The sequence below is a fragment of the Lipophrys pholis genome (genome assembly GCF_963383615.2).
Source record: "Lipophrys pholis genome assembly, chromosome: 23".
NCBI lineage: Eukaryota > Metazoa > Chordata > Actinopteri > Blenniiformes > Blenniidae > Lipophrys > Lipophrys pholis.
This window is the reverse complement of record NC_137645.1, coordinates 5,581,833-5,602,835: the sequence shown is the minus strand read 5'-3', so window position 1 is coordinate 5,602,835 and position 21,003 is coordinate 5,581,833. Positions and strand designations below refer to the sequence as shown.

Sequence of the window (21,003 nt, the reverse complement as noted above, 5' to 3'; positions counted from 1 at the left end):
CGGTCCAGAGGGCCGGCTGCTCCGGTCCGGTCCAGCGGAGCGGCGGCGGCGGGTTGCGGGCTGCGTGCTCCAGCTTCCCGCAACACAGGTACACATGAGCGCCGCGTGCGTCCGCCGCGAGGACAGGTGCGTCAGACACACCGCAGCGTGGACACGCGCCACTCCAAACCAGATGGACGCGACTATTGTGGGCGCGGAGGAGGAGGGGGGCGTGGCCATCACGCACCCTGCGGGGAACCTGTGGGGGGCGAGTTACACTCAAACCCCCATAAGGAGGGAATTAATAACATATTGTTCTGAAATAAATTCAAAGAAAACTGTTCAGATGTTCAAACACAACTTGTTATCACAACCTGCAGTTAGACCTCCCCCACACCATGTACAACTTAAAGATCCGATTATATCATTTATTCTGATAAAAATATACCAACAAGTCAAGAAATTATTTTCTTATATGCTGCGAAAAACATGTTTTTAATTTAAACTTATTATATTATCCAATGTATATTACAATAATTTAGACTGAAAGATAAAGTTGTAAAACATAAAGCTTTACTAATATTTTGATAATTACAATCTGTATCTTATTCCATGTCAAGGCCAATGAAGACCGAAAAAAAAATCGTACCAGATGGTTCCAATTTTTTTCGGATCAGATTCCCCCTAACTACCACACTGCATGTTAACCCCAATATCTCACTCTGTTTAGTTTTTTAATGATCTGTTATATGAGGCATTAGAAAGCACAATAAAAAATAACACTTATTGCTCCTATCAAAAGTGATTATGAAATCATAAAGATAAACAAGAAATTTAAGTGACAAGTGGAAGAAAAGTAATTATAGTTTTAATGGTAAAGCAGCAGGAGATTTATCTGACAAACTGCATCAGATAAATGATAGTGAATACAAGTAATGAGGTTTGCTCTCATAATGTGATTGCTGCTATTCAGAAGTGGGTCATGCATTATTTTTTTTTAGCATTCCCCACAATCTAAAAATCAACAAAAGGCAGTGAAATGTTTTAATCTCCCTCCGAAGTCCTTAAGTGGCTTCGAGTTTTGGATTTTCATCAAGAGGCTCCAGTTATCCATGGGATCCATTCCTCTGTTTACCTGCACACAGCTTTATTTGTTCCACTGGCAGACACACAAAGACAAAACACCTTGATGCCGAATGGCTGCCAAGACTTTCTTTTATCTACTTCAAATCCCTTTTCTCCCTCAGACCGGCTGATCGGAGCCAAACTTTCTGTTTCATGCATCCACAGAGCTCCCAACAGGCTTCTGGCTGCACATGTTGTGGTTCAGGTAGATGTGGGTCATAACTTAAAGGTTGAGAAACAACTGTGAATGTTTTTCTTTGTTTGATCACATCACGCAAACGACTACTTTACTCTAAGAAGATAAAGTTTTCAAAGAAAGACGAGTGGAATTTTCACAATAAGCCATTTCTTACTGAAGCTTCCTGTGTAAAATTCTGTTAGATTGCTGCTTGTCTAATCTTATAGTGCTTTCTTCGTTGGCTGCTCAGAGAACACGTTTCCTGCAGATTTAAGCATGCACCTTTTCATGTGTCCAAATTTTGGTCCGCGGGCCACACGTGGGTTAATCCTGCTTCATCCTTTGTAATTTAATGTTGCTTCCCTCTTTGTCCAGTAGATGGCGACATCGTCTTTAAAAGAAAAAGATGGCAAGGATTTTTCTTTATTTTTTAAATGAAGGTTCAAGAGTGCAATCAGTGCGGCACACAAATAAATAAAAATTAACACATGATTAATTCCTTCTCATACAGATGTACTAATACCTAAACAAATCTTTGTAACACTCTGAATGTATTAATGTCAGATAGTGGAGTTTGCAGGTGTCAGTCGTCAAATATCCTTGCATTTGGAGTTTTAAATTTCTCTTTTGAAGATATTGCAGAGTAAAAAAACAAACATGTCGATAGTTAGACTGCAGAGCTGTTGAGTGGTTTATTTCTGGAGGATACTCGAGTATCTCTACACTCTCACCTGGCCTATAACATAGTTCCTCAAAATATCTCAGTCGCTGCCCTTTAAATGGCAATTTCCTTCCTATAGGAAGCACTTTGTTGGAAACCTCTCAGAGAAACTCTCCTGAATGAAGACATCCTGGTCCACTGGCACAGATCAGCTTATTTCTGGAAGCACGTTGGAGAGCTTTTACATGACCCAGTGAACAAATGGAAAGGTCCCACTTTGTCTCACTGACTTCTGCCTCCACGTGTTCACAGATGCTTTGATCAGGCAGAATCTTCCAGAGGGTGAATCTGGTGGATTAGCGCACTTTAAAGTGGAAGGATTACATTGTTTTTACTCTATTCTAGATGAGCTGAAGTTGTAAGAAATGGACAACAAATGCAGTCTAACCTCTTTACATTGTGCGTCATGTTTCTATGCTCTAAACGGCAGGGAGAAAAACTATTTCACATGAATGAATAAGTTATTACAGAGCGTGAGGGTTGTCTATTTTCATGACCCAGTGGGTTTTTTTTTTTTTTGAGCAGGTCGTACTGTGAGACAGTAGAGCGGAGCTGCTTGCTGGGGCATGCACAATAAACGCTGGAGTGCCATGTGTTCTTGTTGAAACATCAAGCTTTAATGCTCATTTCCATCCAAAAACACACATTAGACAAGACAAATGTGGACATGTGGAGGTGTATATATCAGTGTTTTCTGCATACAGATATGTGATGTGTACTTACGGGCTTTAAGGTGGGGCTGCTTCAACAGGGGCCGGCTGTTTGTGCCAGGCTGAGGCCTCACTGCTCCGCCACTGGGAAACACAAACAGGATTACAACCAGACGGAAAGCTGGATTTCCAATAATCCCGCAGGCCGTGAAAGACCACAGTCACATGGGAGTGGAAAGAGTTAAAACTGTGGAGTTATTCAGCTTCTTCTGCAAGAAAATTACCTGTTTAACATGCACGTTTTCCACGTGAGGCGAAGCCTCCACGTCATCCACGGTTCTCCTGTTGCTGCTCAGTTTCCAACCTCAGAGCTGAACAAAAAGGTTTACAGCAGCCGTCAGTAAAATATTCATGAAATACTGGGTGAAGCATGATTCAAGGAACATGCTTCTTCTTCCGCGGGGACATCTATTATTCATCAGTTATGCTCTCTTGACCTGTTAACACACAAAAAAATGGACACACAAACACCATGATGCAGATGGTAGAACACACCTGTCTCCACTCGGGCCTCGTCAATCATTAAAGACACGCTGCCAGGCGAAGGAGCCGCTAAAAGTGAAAAAGTAACATTCGTCTTCCTGTAAAACCACAGAACAGTTCGATTGAACATGTAGAGAAACTTACGGAGGGGATCCACCAAGAGTAAAGGCCTGAAGATGGTTTCTCCGTCCCTGAGCAACATTTACGGCAAAGAAGTTGGTTTAAGGAGGAAGGACCTGCTTTTATGTACAAATCCAAAGCAGGGTTTTTGATAGGTAACCAAAACACTGGTTCCAAAATTGATTTATTCATCTCAGTTGTTTTTTTTTTTACAGTGTATATTATACAAAAATATAGAGTACCAAAAGTTCACAGTGTCCAAAAGGCAGTGTTAAGTGAGATTCACATCGAGCAAAAACTGTAATTTTCAGGGGAATACTGGGAGGAATGCTGTGACCAGTGTGTGTCAGACGTCACAAATATACCGTCTTTAAGTGCATAAACACAACGTGTTGTGCTGCACACAGGTGGTGGGAGGGTGTGTGTGTGTGTGTGTGTGTGTGTGTGTGTGTGTGTTCGGAGGGTGAATAGAAACAGTGCATGCACGTATTATGCAGGCCTTCACACGTCGTCCACGCTGCTTGTTTCATGCTACGTCACAGAGAAAAACAGCGAAACACCTGAACTCATTTGTCCGTATTTACAAATTCAGAGACAGAAGATATGCAACGCACATTTACAGCACACACTCACTTAAATAATAACAATAATACTGTCCTGGAAAGTCAAATACTTCAACCATAATTGGCCATTTTCCACTTTTCTTCCCGCACACCCCCCAACTAACAACAGTGACAAAAGTTGTGAAGGATTTCAACCTTAAAATATCCTTAAACTACACCTTAGCATTCCAATGAGTGCTCTATAGTTAAAGGTTTAACTTAATTTAAAAGCTCTCGATGCTTCCAATGTGAATATAAATGCCAAGATAATTCAGATGCTATAGAAATTGGTTGTAGCATGCAGGGTTGTTTTTTTTTTTTTTTGTAACACAACTGGCCAAAATCACTAAAATCCTCAAATCCCACATGCAGCAGCTCTAACAGGAAACAGGAATGTCATTTCTCTGCATTCAAAGATGTGATAATGCCTTATTTTACAGTTTTCACTGTTTCCATTAAAACACAGTAAAGTTTGGCCACAAATATGAAAAAAATCCAGAGAATTAATTCCAATTAAACTCCTTACAAAGTGAAATGTGACCCACAGAAATGTGAAAAACTTCTATGGAAGCAATAAACCTGGTAACGTGGAGTAACAACCGGGAGAGGAGCAGGCGCATCTCAGCTGCGTGTTTTTGGAGTGAAAGTCAATCAGACGCAACAAAAGTCAGAGCCTGATGTTTTCTTTTTTTCACAAGAAAAGTGAAATAAAATCTATCTGTTCAACCAAAATAAACCTACACATTATAACATTACATTGCCGCTGAATGTTTGAAGCGAACAAATGATACAGGTCTTTATTTTCCTTTCTTGTGCTGCCATCGTCCATTCACTTCAAAACAAACCTGGACTGGAAATTAAAGCAAATATATGAAAAATCTGCTCGTTTCTGTTCATTTTCTCACTCGACTTGCTTCACATTATCATTTATGTCAGTGTTAACTTAGTCCCAGTGACGGTCCGAGCTGCCTGCCAGACGGTCAGCAGGAGCGGTGAGTCCTACAGTGTCTGTCCTGAGCGAACAAAGCACCTCAGGGTGGGTGAAGAAGAAACAAGGGAGACCAATGTAGACGCCGGTTTGTTCAGAGGTCCAAACCGAAGGAACAGGCAAAGTCTGAAAGCCTAAAACAGCAACATTGGCTCCTTGTGCACCTTCAGTCTCGGATGAACCCGGGATGAGAGGAAATAGGGAGACGTGTTGGAAAAAGAGGTGTAACGGTAAAAAAGGCTCCTGGGATGTGCTCACATTAGTGTCTGTGTGAATAAGCGTAATTAACTTGTATAAAGTGCATTAATTGGGAAAAATTTCTTTTATTTCAGTGGGAAAACTTCAGATGTTGTATTATTTATAGATTGCTTTGGAAGAAAAGAGCTCAAACTGGGCTTAAATGAGTTTTAACTCCCCTGCTGATAACAACTAGTTATTGTAAACAGATTGATTCCAAAAGCCTGAGCATGCGCGGGGGATCAGACGAACAAACGAGACTAATGTCAGTGTTTGAGATGAGTTTAAAACCTTGTTTCTGTTCTGGTGACTGAGTCGCCTCGTGGTTGGAGGGGGGGGGGGGGGGGGGGGGGTTATGGCGGGCTCCTCTCAGCTGTGCATGTAGGTCCTGCAGGGGGAGTCCGGGTGGTAGTCGTACTTGCCCAAGCTGGGAGGGTAGTAGGTGGTGGTGAACATGTTGCTGGAGGGCAGCGGCGAGGGGAAGTGGTTGCACGTCTCGTCGTTCACGTGGAGGTTGTTCTTGTTCAGCGTCTGCAGAGACGGTGGAAAGAGTTTCAGAGTGGCCGAGGACAAACCGTCTGAAGAGGGAAACTGAGGCCGCCCACCTTGAACTCCATGGGGATGTACTTCTCGTTCTTTGGCGTGGCGTTGCCCTGCTTATTGTAGGTGAGGTGGTTGGGGGTGCTGGGGTGGATGACGGCCGACTCGGCTGAGGGGCGGTTCAGGTGGTGGCAGTAGGTGTAGGCCAGAGCTGACAGGAGGGCCGCGGCAAAGAAGCTGGCCGAGCCCACGGCGACCAGCTGGAACAAGGTGAAGGCTGAAACAGAAGGGGGAAGAATAAAGCACAGGTCACGGGACAAGTAGTGTTCTTTTGTTGCAGGGTCATCGGAGATGAGCTGCAGCTGCACAGATGATGGAGGTACGGGCGGGAGAACATCAGCCAGGAAGTATTTATAGATATACAGTCCAGTGCAATTATAAGTAGACCTTTTGCCAAATGTTATGCAATAACATCACATTTCACAGTCGTACAATCTGTGTGATGTGATCCAAAACAGCAGCTCAGTAAAATCTGTACACAGGTAGGGATCTTTGGGATTATGAGAAATGCTTCACTTTAATGATACATCTGTTTTATTTTATTCTTTATAACACTTCTCTAGATCTACAACAATAACGAAGACCTCAATTTGGACTATTTCAGATTTATTGCACACCCTGGGGAGCAGATTCGGGCTGTTCATTCAATGTCTTTTCGCAGTGGGTTGAAATCTACTGGTGCAGACGGAGCTTCTTCCTGGCAGAAAGCCTGGCAGAGCTCTCAGATCCAGTTTAATGATCAGAATGAGCTAAACAAAAAAAGACAACCTGCAATTTCCTCGGGGTTGCACTAAATGTTGCAGGTCTCGCTCTGGATGACAGGAGGACCGTTGCCGCTAAAAGCAGCAGCGTCCTGAAACCGTTTCCAGAGGCAGGAAAGAGAGGCCTACGTTACCAACACCGATAGAAACTGCGCGGTTGACTTCAGTCACGAGGGGAAAAGCCATTCGGTTTACTCTGCAGCAGTGAGCAGCGGGAGCCTCATGTTTGGCGAGTGCAATCAGAGGGCAGAGTGAGGGAAATTGTGTTTGTGTGTGTGTGCTGGAACAAAGTCATTATTTGTGCCGAGTTAAAGAAAAGACATTTGCATTCACTCACTTCCGCAGCTCTGGTCCTCCTGTCCGGGTAAAATGACTGGAGAAGAGAAACGGGAACGTTAATGTCGAGCTCCATGAGGTCAAACAGCTCTCGTCAATCTTTGATCAGCAAAGCGGCTCGTGTGCCGCGCCCCCACCTGGCACCTCGTGCGGCTGACACGGCCGGGACTGCGTGATGTTCCCCTGGCACACGCTGACCTCGGCCTCCTGGTCCTCGCCACAGCGGCAGCGGCGGTGCTGCAGACCCTCGTCGTCACAGTCGCCCCACTCAGTCCACTCGCCCAAACCTGCTGACAGAGGAGACGATGACGACGTTACCTGGAGGTCTGCTTCATTCATACGGGGAGAAAAAGGTTTAGAATTTATCCTAGAAAAGGGTTTCTTGGCTTATCGTTGCTGATCCTCTTATTATTAAATTATTATGTTCATAGAGATCATAGAAAAAACATTGATTCATTTTCAGACAAATCTCATTACAAAAAAATACAAATTCACATTAAGAAACTGAAGTCTTTTAAAAATAAGATTGGAAATAAGAAATTTGTTGAATTAAATAAAATCATTTGGTTTCATACTTTTATGTCAGTATTTTTTTTTTTATTAAGTTGCCTTTATCAAAAAACCAGAGCCATGACAAGAAAACTTGTAAACTATCAAGTGGTGAATTTAAAAGAAAAAAAAGATATTTGTAACAGAAATCCAGATTTTATTTGTTGTCCTAATATTTCATAAAAACTAGGCACTTTTTTAATCAAGGTTTAATCAATCTTTTGATTATTGTGTTTTAGTTTTTGGTAATTTTCTTGTAATGTTGATGCTTAATGTATTCTTACTTTTATTTCAAGTATTTTACGTCTTTTCTGTTAGTTTTACTGTAATTTTCTGTATTCGGGAAAAACACTGAATATAAACAGAATAAAAACAAATAAATCATCTAAATTCATGTTGGTTAAATCAGAACAAAAGGAGCTTGGAGATAGTTGAGCTTTCCTGACAAGAAAGAGGAAGAAATGATTGTTTTGTCTTTACATCTGTGGGCACATTTGTTTCTTCACATGATAAAAAGTACAAATGGGACTTTTGAGTCAGAGTCAATACGTGTTTTGATCCAACTTTTTCATGTTTTGGCTGAGGGAGAAAACTTTTGGGAATCCTCGTCCTCTTCTGTGCACTTCTTGTTTTTTGTTTCTCTGGTACCACTACGCCCCCTCAAACCAATATTAAAAACGGCAACTTCAAAAGAAAAGCCCCTCAGTTCAAAAATATATTTTCATATTTAATTGCCGAGTAGCTGCAGCCTGTTATTCTTTAATCTTCCAGAATCAAAGTGGTTGAATTGGCTGCTGAAAAAATGTTTTTGTTTTTTTATCATGAGATATTGTGGAAAAACCAGCATCTCGTCTCGCTGTGCATCTAAAACCGCCGCCGGCCGGCGGCTGAGAGTCCGACTGTGGCGTAGGTCACCGAGTGAGCCGGCTGAGCAATGTTGGCTGCGGCGCAGTGGTCATCATCAGTCAGCGGCCGGTCTGTGCGCTGGCTGGGGTCACTTTGTTTACCCAACAAAAGTGGGAAACAGATGAGGGCTTGATTGCACCAATTTGCTTTCCCTGTGTCTGCGTTTATTTCAAAGACCAAAGAAGCAAACGTCCAGGAGTTGCTGCGTGTCCATTTTTGGATATGCGGCACAACATTTTCATGACTTTTAGCTCTCGCATGCTACATGAGCCTCCCCTCGCCCGTCTGTTTGCACTCTCTGAACAAATATTGATCCACCTTGTGTGTGAAGGGGATCAGTGTCATGCAAGTGCCATTATTTCATTTCGGGGAGCAGGAAGTCTCTTTCGAGTCTAACAATTAAGACCAAAATGGAAGTAAAGAACTCACCTCACGTAAAAGTTTATATCAAAATGCTTTTTATTTATTTAAATTTATATAATTTAGATTTATATCAGCGTCGATGGGAATGTCCTGTTTACACTTTATGTCCTATAAACATGCCTGCAGGCAGCAATCTGCCATTTTGTTCTGCATATTTAGCAAATGGTAAAAACGGGGGATCGAGGAGCAGATATGAACAATGTTGTGCAAAAATCTTTAACATCAAAAACTGAGTACAGCTAATCGGTAATTCATTAAAATGTAATGGAGTTACTATGTATTGTTTAGATTAACCAAACACCCATAATAATAGTAATACCCATACCTTCACAGGTGTGTGTATTACAGAGGGCCTCCTCAGTGTGCAGGCCGATGCAGATCTCGCCTCCATTGGCAGGCGGCGGGCTGCTGCAGGTCCGAGTGCGCTGGTAGTGCCCGCCTCCACAGCTGGACGAGCACTGGGACCAGGAGGACCAGCAGGACCAGGCTCCACTCACTGAGGCACAGACACACATGTGATTAGAAGGACGTTCTCTGGAGCTGCAGCCACGCTCCAGGTCAGGACACCTGAGTTACCCGGGCACGGCTGAATGTTGCAGTCCTGGTACTCCACCGGGGAGCCCACACAGGCGCTGGGGTTGGTCCTGCCCTCGGGGGTCGAGCAGCTCCGTTTGCGCGTCCGGAAACCCCGGGAGCACTGCTGGGAGCAGCCGGACCACGTCTCCCAGGATCCCCACCGGGCTCCGTGCGGCTGGGCCGGTGTACGGCTGCTCGTCTTCACCAGGTCTTCGACAAGAGCTGCAAATGTACAGAGAAACCACGTTAGCACCGACGTGAGTGACTGCAGCAGGTCCCAGTGTTGTGAAGATCTCACACAGAATTTGATAGTTTTATTACAAATTCAACAAGCAGCCTGTTTCCATATGGGTCACGTTTGAAAAACTAGATTTCCCTGCAGAGGCATACACACACACGGAAGTATCTGCAATCACTAATTGTTTACATATGTATCAGGAGGACCGCCTACAGCTTTGAAATGAGGCCAGACAATACATTTCATCCATTATCTATTCTCTCCAGAGCTTCAGTTATTTTTTGAAGATTTCTGATTGAAAGTTCATGTTTTGATCCCGTGAAGCGAGCCTGGAAGTCTACGAGCAACAGCGGAAGTGGACATCTGCTTCCCCAAAACGGTTCACTGATGTTTAATCAATCTGCTGATTGACGTCTGCAAACGTGAACCCATCTGTGTTTATTGTGGCGGACTGGGTGCTGCGCCACCGGCAGACGGATATGGCCCCAGCCAGTGTCCCATATTTGCTGCGTTGGACTGATTCACGGAGTTGAACGCCTCACAAAAATGGCTGACTTAAACCTGCAGGTGATCTCTACACCAGCTGTGTTTGTAAGAGCAGGTTTGTCGATGATTTATTGTTCATACTCACAGTCAGTCTGACAGGCCCCAGTTCCATCGTTGGGGCAGAACCGGGTCTCCAGCTTCTTCTTGCCCAGCTGGAGCTGCTGGGGGTCGGGCAGCAGCGCCCGGCAGGTGTACCTGAATCTCTGCTCCTGCCGGGAGCCGTCCTGGCTCACGTTGACGGGCATCCACGGTGTCCATGGGGTGTTTCGGCGAACTTCGGGGCAGGCGTCCAGGTTACAGGCTTTATACTCCTGCAACACAGAATGAAAGCCAATTAAATGGCACAAGCGGTGCTTTTCTCCTGCAGCCCTAACTTTAAAACTCATTATAAATAGCTGACAGAGATAAACTTAGAGTTAACACGCGCTGCAAAACAACACAAATACTACCGTTTATCTGGAGGGGGCTCATTATGTGACTAATTACTTTATTTAATGGGACAATTTTCTTTTTTTTTTGTCTTTTCTAGTTGCAATGAAGACGTAATCTGGTTTATATTTTGGATATTCACTGAATCATTCAGTTCACTGTAAATATTTACAGTATATTTAAATCGCTGTAAATGTATATATTCCCTACATGGACAAATAAAACACAATTTTTGGGACGGTCTTCTTCTTTATTTCTCCTCCAGTACCATTGCACATCCAGGACAGGTGTTGCCATTCTCACAGGTTCTGGTCCTGGAGTGGACCCCCCCTCCACACTCAGCACTGCAGTGAGCCCAGGGGCCCCACGCTGTCCACAGCACTGGCAGGGGACATGGCTTCTTGTCATTGCACAGCCTGGAAAAACACACACACACACACACACACACACACACACACACACACACACACACACACCGCCGTCATGGCCCTGTGACCACGCTTTCTTCTGACGGCGTTTCACACAAGTCTGGACGCACCTCTCCTCCCGGCCCTGGCCCACACAGATGCGTCCGCCGTGGCGAGGCGCAGGGTTGTTGCAGGACCGCTGTCTCACTTCAAATCCGATACCGCAACTGCTGCTGCACTGGCCCCATGAAGACCAGGGAGTCCAGCCGCCGTTCCTGAAGCACAGCGAAACACAACAGTACAAGGAAGGATATTTGTGTTAATATACACTCAACTTTCACTCCCTTCATGAGCTTTGCTGATTTTGTAATCTCCAAGTATAATTATGTGTGCAGAAATCATTTCAGTGCAATCATTTGTCCTTCTTCATCACTCTGTTTTTCTTTTAACTCTTCATGCATCCTCTTATTAATAATCAAACTAGACCCAGACTGGGATTCAATAAATAAAACCCAAACTTTTTAAATATGTCAATACATTAAACCAAACCTGGATTTTTTTTCAGAACAGATCGAGAAAATGTGCATGACTGTGCCTCTTTTAACTAAACCAGTATTCTGTAATCCACACACAGGCTGGTTAAAGACCCAGAATATTTGAGGTACATATGGACTCTTCAAACTGACCATATGCTGGACTTAAAGCTGAATTCATTGAACTCTTTTAACAAGTGAATTTCAAGGAAATCACAGACAGTGTTTTTACATATTACAGCGTTAATGAGCTTATGTGGTCATAATATAATGTGCATATTGTTGGGAAAATTGTAAGATTCATGTGACTTGTTTTGCACTGCTATGATACAGATTTCAGCAGCTTTTTCTAATTGATCTGTGCAAGAATGAAGATTGAAGGTTTTTCTCTTCCAGTCTGCGGAGTTTAATGATTAACAAACACCTGCATGCAGTGGGAACGTACCTCGAGCAATTTGCCACCTGGATGGTCGGACCCCTGCATTCGACCCCTCCGCACCGGGCCACCGGCCCGTCACAGGAGCGGGACCGACACATGCAGCTGCTGACAGAGCCCTCGCCGTCATCGTGGTTGCACGGCTGCCACTGCGCCCACGGACTGAAGCCGCCGTCCTGCGTCAGGTTCCTCACCTTCACGGAGGAGCAGAGAGGGTCATTATGCACAAAGTTTAAAATGTCAGTTCTTTTCTTTTCATCAACCTTCAGACTCACTGCCAATCTTTGTTTTCACCCTTCATTTTTAATATCATACCATGTGTTGCTCGAGTTAAATCTTGTTGTTGTTCTCCATTGAGATTAACAAGTAGTGCTTTGGAGAAACGGTGCATCTTACTGGGCATTCAGTGATGTTCTGTGTCCACTGGTTCATGTTGGCGCTCTCCTCGAATGTGGTGCAGCGCTTCTGTTTGTGGTCCCAGCCACAGTAGGGGTCCCGAGCCTCCATGCAGTAACTAATAGGGAGTTCAGACAGAGAGTCAGACATCTCAAGCCTGGGAAAGAATTTTGTTTGTTTGTTTTTGCTGTGCAAAAGTCTACAATCTGTAAGAAATAAGAAATGGTGTTTTGTTGGTATCAAAGAACTTTTGACGTGACTCAAATAGCAGAGCAGCTCGGGGGAGTAATACTGAGAAAGTAATGTGCTGTACATCACATAATGTTTTGAAAGGCTGTCAATGTACTCAAGTCAACAAATTCATTAATAGCCTGCTTATATAATGTCTGCTGTGGGCCAGAATGTAAACTGACAGATCAGAAACGGCCGCTCTGCAGCATTGTCAGCATTTGTCCAGCACCTTCCAGACTTGGACGCCCACTCCCGCTTGTGTCTTTCGCCGCACCGAGGTCATAAATCACTTTAAGTATTTTCAAGTTGAGTCGATGAGCGTGCAGCAGAACAGTCTGAGCGGTGATATTTACCCTCTGCTAACTGATAAATTATCAATCGTATGAGTGTTAATCTTAGTTTCTTTCTACTTAGATAGATGACGTGAGACTAGAAGCTGCCAAACGAAGTGTGTCACGTTGCTGGGTGTTACCGTTCAGTCGGATAGCTGGAGCAGCGCTCTAACGGTATCTTCACCAGTCTGTCAGTGAGCCCCACAAACAAGGATCGGTCTGTGTGGAGGAGTCGCAGACTCTTTATGGGGCCCAGTTGCCCTTCAGGGAGAATCCTGAGCTCCTCCAGGTAACAGCCATGGAGGCTTTTATTGGTTGTGGAGAGAGCCTTCACGATGGTGCCGTATTCTGGGATGGAAAGATGGTGTACAGCGGGGATGGTGATGCTTCGTGAGTCACAAATGTTGCAGATAAAACTGTGCTAAAAACTAATCCTGCACATTTTAATGAGGCCTGTTGTTTTTGTTTGCTCGCTGTCTCCTCCCACTCACCTGTGCCGATGTACATGACATGGTAGAGGGTGTCTCGGCCCTGCACGATGTCCACCACCAGCTTGGAGAAGCGCAGGTTGTCCTGGGTGAGCAGGGGGTTGACGGTGACCGGCTGGACCACGTCATTCATGAGGAAGAGTCGCTGGGCGTCCTGGAGGCTGCGCTCCGTCAGGTTTCCCCCGGGACCGCCCTCCTCTAATGTGCCACACTGAGCAGCCGACAAGATGAAATCAGATTTTTTTAAAGCACTTTAACAGGCAATGTTACTGGTTATTATGAACTATTCAAGGGAAGATAATCTACAGCCAGACTTGATAATAGATAATGTATGGATACGTGTGAATATACCGACATGCCAATATAAAGAGAGGAGTCATAAACATTATCAGAAACACGCAAAACCGGAATAAAACCAGAGATATAGTTTCTTTGGCATGAGCCTGCAAACCACTGCAACGCTGTGTATCCCCCAATGGTGTCCATGCAAGATCAAATGCACGCAATCGGAATTTAAACACAGCAAAACAACTGCACACACGTTCAGAGAAAATATAATCTACGACGTCCCCAAAGCTCAAACCGAACTGCATTTTGAATGTGTGAGATTGTTGGAGGCGTGTTTGACATCGCCGAGCACCAATTCTATGATTGCTACGCTGCATTTCGATATCTGTGCTCGACACACGGGGGATGAAACGCCTGTCGGCCTTTTGAAAACTCCTTTACAAGCCTGGGAGGAATTGCGGAGCAATTATGGGACGGAGCGCTCTGCTTTGTATTCACACATCTGTCAGCACCGTGTTTTTCAGAGGAAAACAGCAACAGAGATCCAGTGGGAATCCTGCTTTTATTTTATTTCATTTTTTTGTTTCAACCTGTGACTCACCTGGAAATTAGGTATGGGGTTTGGGGTGGAGAGCCAGGCCGTGCGCGGGTTCTCCTGGTAGCGAAAGGGTCCGTTGAAGGCCTGAGTGATGGCGCTCAGATTGTAGGCACACACGGCAGAGGCTGAGATACTGTTCCTGCAGGACGGAGAGACGATTCAGTGTGAAAGAAGGAAAGTAGGAAAGTAGGAGAGGTTTCCCACATGTCAGCTTATAACAATAAAATATAGACTATTAGTCACCTGGGTGGACTAAACTCTATTATTGAAGCTTGTCTTTACTGCATCGTATTCAAAAAGCCCTGCAGAGCTCTGAGGGGGCGTTCATGTATTTATTACAGCCAGACATGCAAATACATTAACCCAAAATTTTTTTGGTGAAGAAACAAAAAGGACAGTGAACTTTCATGTGCATCAAGAATGATGGAAAGACACTTTGTGGACTGATTACAGGAAACCAGAGTGCAGAAACACTCACTGGGATAAGTAGAACATGCAAACACCTTAAAAAAGGTCCCAGCCCAGAATCAAACCTGGATCATTTTGCTTTTTATATGATGGTTTTTTTTGTTTTTTTAATCCACATTTCACATGAACCTCCACCATTTCTGTGTGTCACTGGTGAAGAGCACTCACACGTTGGTGGTGAAGATGCCGTAAATCAGGTCTTGCTCTGGCAGGTAGAAAGTGCTCTGCAGCTCGTTGTAGTAAAAGGGGATTTCCCCTGAGCGCGAGCAGTTGAGTCGAGCTTTCATGAAGGTGGTCCAGGTGTCCTCCAACAGAAAACGCCCGCCCATGTCGTTCTTACAGACCCGGGCCACTCGGGAGAAAACCATCTTCCCACAGTCGTTCTCCACAGCCGTCTCTCTCAGGAAGAAGTAGGCGAAGCGGCCGATCTCATAAACAGACAGGAAGTGTGGCTCTGGAGGACATGAGAGGATGAAAAGGAAGATTTGACTTTCATGAACAGAGATGCAGCTTTTTTACAAAGGTGCAGAAAAAGGCTGCGGAGCTTTTTTGACCGTTGAGCCACTTGGAGTTGTACTGGGCGGTGCGCAGGGGCGGCATGTTCCCCAGGCTCCGGTAGATGACCGGGTCACGTCCGGAAAAATCGATCACGGTGGCGGCGTACAGCTCGCCCTTCTCTGTCACCATGGCAGTGGAATTGTGGCGCGGGTCGTAGGGACAGCGAGCAACACCGTTCACCGTGTCCAACACCTGACTCGTATTAGAGATCTGACAGACAGTGACGACTCGTCAGTTTTCACGCAGTTTACAATGACACATCTCAAAATGATCTTTCATCTAAATAGTCTTGTGTGTGATCAGGATGTTTTTTTTGTTTTTGTCTTCTGGTCCACTGGATGTATCATTTTTTAAGATTTTTTTCATGTTTTAAATATTGTATCTGACCATTGAGATTCTTTAATCTGCAAAGCTTTTCCATTCTGTAATTATTCTATGTGAAGAAATATATAAATAAAATGAAATAAAAATAGAAAACTATTACAAGAATGACAGTATTTGCATGTTGCTGTTACTGAAACAATCAGAGAAGCTGACGAAATAATGAAGCCACCAAAACGATTATTTCTTATCAGCTGCTTTCCTTCTGGGAGTGAAAATAGGAGTCAGCTGAGCACCGTTTAGTGAGGAAACAGAAACGAGCAGCGTTATTGAAGGTCCATGCTTACTGATGTGCAAATATTCTTGCAGATTTCAAAGGATAAACTGATGTGTTGTTTTCTTTCACTCACTAAATCAGCACATGCTAACATGATAGTGATAATAAGAGTACCGACCTGCCTGGTGACACAGACGGGGGTGAAAGCGTTGGTCCCGCAGGTGAAAAGCGTCCTCCCATTAATCAACAGGACTCGGACGTAATTCTGACATTCATCCTTCGGGTTAGAAAATAACCAAAAACAAAAACACCAGAAATCTCAATTTCACTGGTTCATAATACAATTCAAAACCGAGCAGATGTCATGTAACACATTTCTGTTTTCTGTAAAATAACTACCTCAGATTTGCCCTTGCTTTGACATGAACGCTTTGTCTCTTCATCGGGCGCCCATTCTGTTGCCTGAATGAAAATAGAGTGTTTATTTCTCCGAAAGCATCGGTCCATTTCACACATTTCAATAGATTGTCTGATGCTAAACAGGTGCTAATGGAATAAAATATGCTCGTGTTTAGCTTACCTGTATGAGGGAGGCGTTACTCAAACTCAATCTGAAGAGGAAGTTTCTGACAAAGAGGAAAAACAAAAAAGCACCAGGAAAAGTGTTACCATGGCAACACAATGGTATCCATAAAATGGTATGGTGCTGTCAGATACACCATAGTGGTGTGGAATACACATAATACTAATATTATCTGGAGTTTGAAACAGGTTACTGTCAAAAATGGTACCAGTGGCGTGTGAATGTGTGTGTGTGAATGTGTGTGTGAATGTGATGAACCCAGCTATATACCATTTACCAAAAATATAACGGAATTGTCCAAAATGTAGTTTTATAGTATGGTGCTGTGGTCAGAAATATTATCGGCATCATTCCTTCTCTGATTTACAACCGATCTAGTCTCAACACTGTTCACTGGTAACAGGCCACATGTGAATGAGATGCCGACGAGTCACCTCGCTCCAACAATGAGCTGGCTCCTGCTCACGTCCATGGCCAGCTGGGAGAAATCCTTCACTCCTGGATGGGAGAACTCAGAGACCCACGACCTCAACGCTGCATGAGAGAGGACAGAGGAGGCACTGTGAGAAGGATGAAGAGCACTGACTGTCAATTGAAACCTCATATGAACCCAAGTCGCCTAAATACTCCCATCAAGTGACTCTTTTCAGAACCTAACAGTTTAATTACATTATGTTAAAACGTTGTTTTTCCTTTCCACTATCGCCTGCTTGCTCCTATGGAATTGTTGGGTTTTTCTCTGTAAAAGGGCCTTGAAATGTGTCTTGGCGCTGTACAAATAAAATTGAATTGAGTTTGATTAAATTCACTGTTATCACAGACCAAAACAAAACTGAGCTTTGCGTGAACTTTAGGTGACAAGAAAAAATGCACAGAGTGGTGCAACAACTTAATCTTTCAGTGTTTCAGAACAAATTACTGCTGCTTCCTCACGTGGATGAATGCACGTTCTTTTCAGTCTGTTGCCAGCTTGTGGGACAAACGAATCCCAAACAATAGGAGCACGGTTTGCCAGGCGAACGCTTTGAGCTGAATGTAAACTGACGTCCAGTCAAAATAATACCATCAAAGGCCATTTCACAGCTGTTAGACAGCTGAAGAGGAACACTGGGTGAGGCCTGGCTGCACACACAACAATCAAACATTTCATAATTTCATATGAATCGCAGTGAAGGGGAGAAATGTCGAGCATTGTTCCAAAACATTAACACCTACAACTTTTAATGTTTCCCTCTGCAGGATAAACACAATTCCTGCAAATCCCTGTTAATGTAGATTAATATCACCTGAGAGCTTTTACTGCTGCCAGACTTTTATTATCTGATATTAAACTCCGGCCTGGCTGCTTATTCTTTATTAATCTTTCATAAAATGTGGAACGACGACATGTGGAGATGCTTATTGGAACAAACACGGACGATCACTCTTATCTGGTCTTGGTTCCACTTTGAATCGCTCTGAGAGTGGGCAACAATACAACATGAATACAAACCACCGCTGGCACAACAGCTATTTTCAGAGAGCTATTGAGCCCAAATTGCCTCTGTGCACTTGCCTGCGTACATAATGACCTCCGGCAGAGCAGACAGTTCGTGCACACACTCACATTCAAAACACTGATCTTGCAGCTCCAAAGCAGAAATGACTTGCAGCAGCTGTCTTGTTCCAACTCTGCAGCCTTTGACCTCCCCAGTTAACTACTGAGAATTAGAAATCGAGAGCCCGACTTCGCAAACGAAGATCAGCAAATATAAAAACAGACAGACTACACGGAGAGGAATTTTCCAGTCGAGAGAGCACAATAACAAGCTTAGAGCTCAGTCCAGGAGTCCACTTTAAGACGGGGAATGTGAAGATTTTGAATATTTAGGTGATCGAGTGAACATGCTGGTGTGCTACATTATGAAAAATCTATATTTCACTAAGTCTCAGACCCTTTCCTCATCATTATTGGCTGACGAGTCACAGTTTATAGTTTTTTTCCAAAGTCATGCTCATCAGGATCCTTTTACAAAGCATTAACAGTGAGCTATGTTGCAGTACATCTGATGTCAGTTTAACTCTTCTAGAAATTTTTTCACTTGTTCTTCACATCCATTCACTCCATTAATTTGAATTATGTGCAACAGAACATAGGGAGGCAGACGGAATAAAAACAAAATCATTTCAAGTTCAAGTTCACCCTGAATTAATAAGAAGAAATCATGTTAAACATGCAATGAGCCATCGTTCCTTTAATTTTTTTAGTACTTTATGTCTCCTAGAAACCGATTTTAACCAAACGCAACTACAACCCTTTTTTAAAAAATAAGGTTTTACAAGTGGAGCAGCTGTTGACTTTGTTGTTTTTAGTAATTTCTCCTTAATTTTTGTTCTTTTGTACGTCTGACTTCCGGCTTGTAGCCACCACATCTAATGGAATGTTGAAATAATGAAGGGAAATACAATCAAAACAATCTAGGGCTGTAGTTCTTTTTGTGATTGGACAAATATGTTGACATGCACAGCATGAATGAACAGTCATGTAATACAATTATACACAAGCACAATAAAGTGGCAATGCAGTGTACATTGAGGGACGCAAGTGGTTGGGACGGGGCGAAAGAGGAGACAGAGAGAGAAAAAGAGAATGAAGCGGCACAGTTTGGCCCTGGAGCCTCACCTTGGTAGGACACGACGGGATGCTCCCTCCTGCTGCAGTCTGCAGGTTTGATGTGAGGCTGCTGGCACAGACACATGGACCAACAGATGACCACAACCAGGCCACAAGGAGAGAGGGCCCTCGCCCCCCACCCTGAGGTACCCATAGCTACAACCTCATCAAGTCTTCTGTCAGGTCCTCAGAAATCACCTGTTGGAGCAGAGGAGATGTTATGATCAGTGAGAATTTTACAAATCTGTCAATTGAAGCATTAAAAACAACCTTGGTTGTCTTTCCAAACAATGTTCTTTCAACAGTAGCTCACTGCGACACCCAGCCCTCCCCCCGTTCTCTCTGTCGGCATGTCCAATCCATCTAAATTAGTTTTGCCAGTCCAGCAGCTCAGTGGACGCTCTGCTGCCTCTGTCTGCCTGCTCGGGGTGTCCAGCCCCTCATTGTCAGCAGGACTCAGTCATGGCTAATTCACCTCAAAAGGATCGAGTGGACAATCTCTCTAATGCCGGCTCTGAAACCGAGGGTGCCATCAACGGGGGGCTCAATCATACTGAGGAGGGCCATTCAGCGACGGGGCCGGGCCCACAGCCAAACTGGAGGGTGTGAACTTTGAACGGTGACCCACATGAAGGGTCTTTGTGTCTGGATCAAGATCCACTTATACCCATCAAATCTGATCAGAGATGATGATGGGTTGATGACTTCGGACACAAAGGTCGCAGAATAGGACTTTTTACATAGTTTGCATGGATGACACATTGAGGAGTCAGTTCTCCTGTTATTCCACAGTTAAATTGAGTAGAATCAACAGGGAAGTATGTTTACACAGCATTTTTACCAGCCTGATCTCATTTCAGTGATGTGAATAGCATGCAAATCAACCTAAAAGAAAATGGATTCATCAGAAACAAATAGCAGATAATACAGTCTGATAAGCTCCTGCAAAGATTTTTAGATTTGAACTCCATTGTTTAAAGTAAGCAATTTAGAGCTATTGAGACATCCTCTACAGCAGTGTCACATGAGAAAGCAGTTAGTGTGACAAGTGCACAATATTTTTGTGAACGGGTCACAGATGAGCGACTTTAAAAGGCCATAACCGACCGACTGTGTGCTCTACTTCAAATTTCACATGGAGTGAGAATGCTGTTGACGTCCCATGATGCAACACTTGGGCAGATTTCTTGTGATCCAGCCTGTCTGGAAGCGCTGAATGTCCATCTGTCTGCGACTCACTGGGAGGACTGAATGTGTGTGGAGGCAGAGGTTTTTTCAACCTGCTGGGTCCTGCATTGCTGCTTAATGAAGCGGCAGGAGCGGAGCCTCTAACCGCTGGCCCCGCTTTTGTGACGGGGCCGTGCTCCTCTTGCTGTGCTAAGGCCAGCCAGTGAGAGGCCTAATGTTCTGGTATTTCTGTCTATTCAGTGCAACAAGGAGGTGGAGCAACAGCCGACGTCAGTAGTGGGGTTTTTTTTTTTTAGAAGCGTAGATTATGATTGCCGTCTCAAAAACAAATTTGTCTGATCAGATTTGCCACTTCCGCTTGTTTCAGTGAGGTTTATTCAACTAAAACTAGCCTGTGTAATAAAAGCAACAAACATTCACCAAGTTTCCCTGCAGCCATGAGCCTATTAGAACATTCACTCGTTCATTCATGTCGCTGCCTGTGTTGGAAAAACACCATAAAGCCTCAACAGCCTGTGAAGAGATTAGAAGCACACAGTCTCCGATTCATTCATGTGACCTGAGTGTGTTTGGACGGTGGGAGTTAGACCACAGGAACACGGAGGGAACATGTGACCTCCACACAGGAGGGACGCTGCCAAGATTTTAACCCGGGACCTTGTTGCTGTGGGAGCAGCGGCAGCAGAAAACTTCAGACGTAACCTCCAAACACCAAAGCCTGACAGATGTACGTTTCATC

The 21,003-nt window shown here is 44.1% G+C and overlaps 1 protein-coding gene across 1 annotated transcript; it reads right to left on the bottom strand.

The window, feature by feature from the left end:
• Nucleotides 1–5,512: 5,512 nt before the first annotated feature.
• LOC308127913 (semaphorin-5B-like) lies at nt 5,513–19,230 on the bottom strand (the record flags this gene model as incomplete). The annotated part of the gene is made up of 21 exons (XM_080493323.1): nt 5,513–5,674; nt 5,749–5,960; nt 6,842–6,877; nt 6,978–7,127; nt 9,044–9,214; nt 9,295–9,516; nt 10,164–10,389; nt 10,776–10,923; nt 11,046–11,189; nt 11,893–12,077; nt 12,280–12,397; nt 12,983–13,190; nt 13,334–13,541; nt 14,220–14,355; nt 14,853–15,138; nt 15,239–15,452; nt 16,019–16,117; nt 16,240–16,302; nt 16,421–16,466; nt 16,858–16,957; nt 19,086–19,230. The coding sequence occupies 21 exons, from the start codon at nt 19,228–19,230 to the stop codon at nt 5,513–5,515; spliced, it is 3,279 nt and encodes a 1,092-aa protein (XP_080349449.1).
• Nucleotides 19,231–21,003: the final 1,773 nt, after the last annotated feature.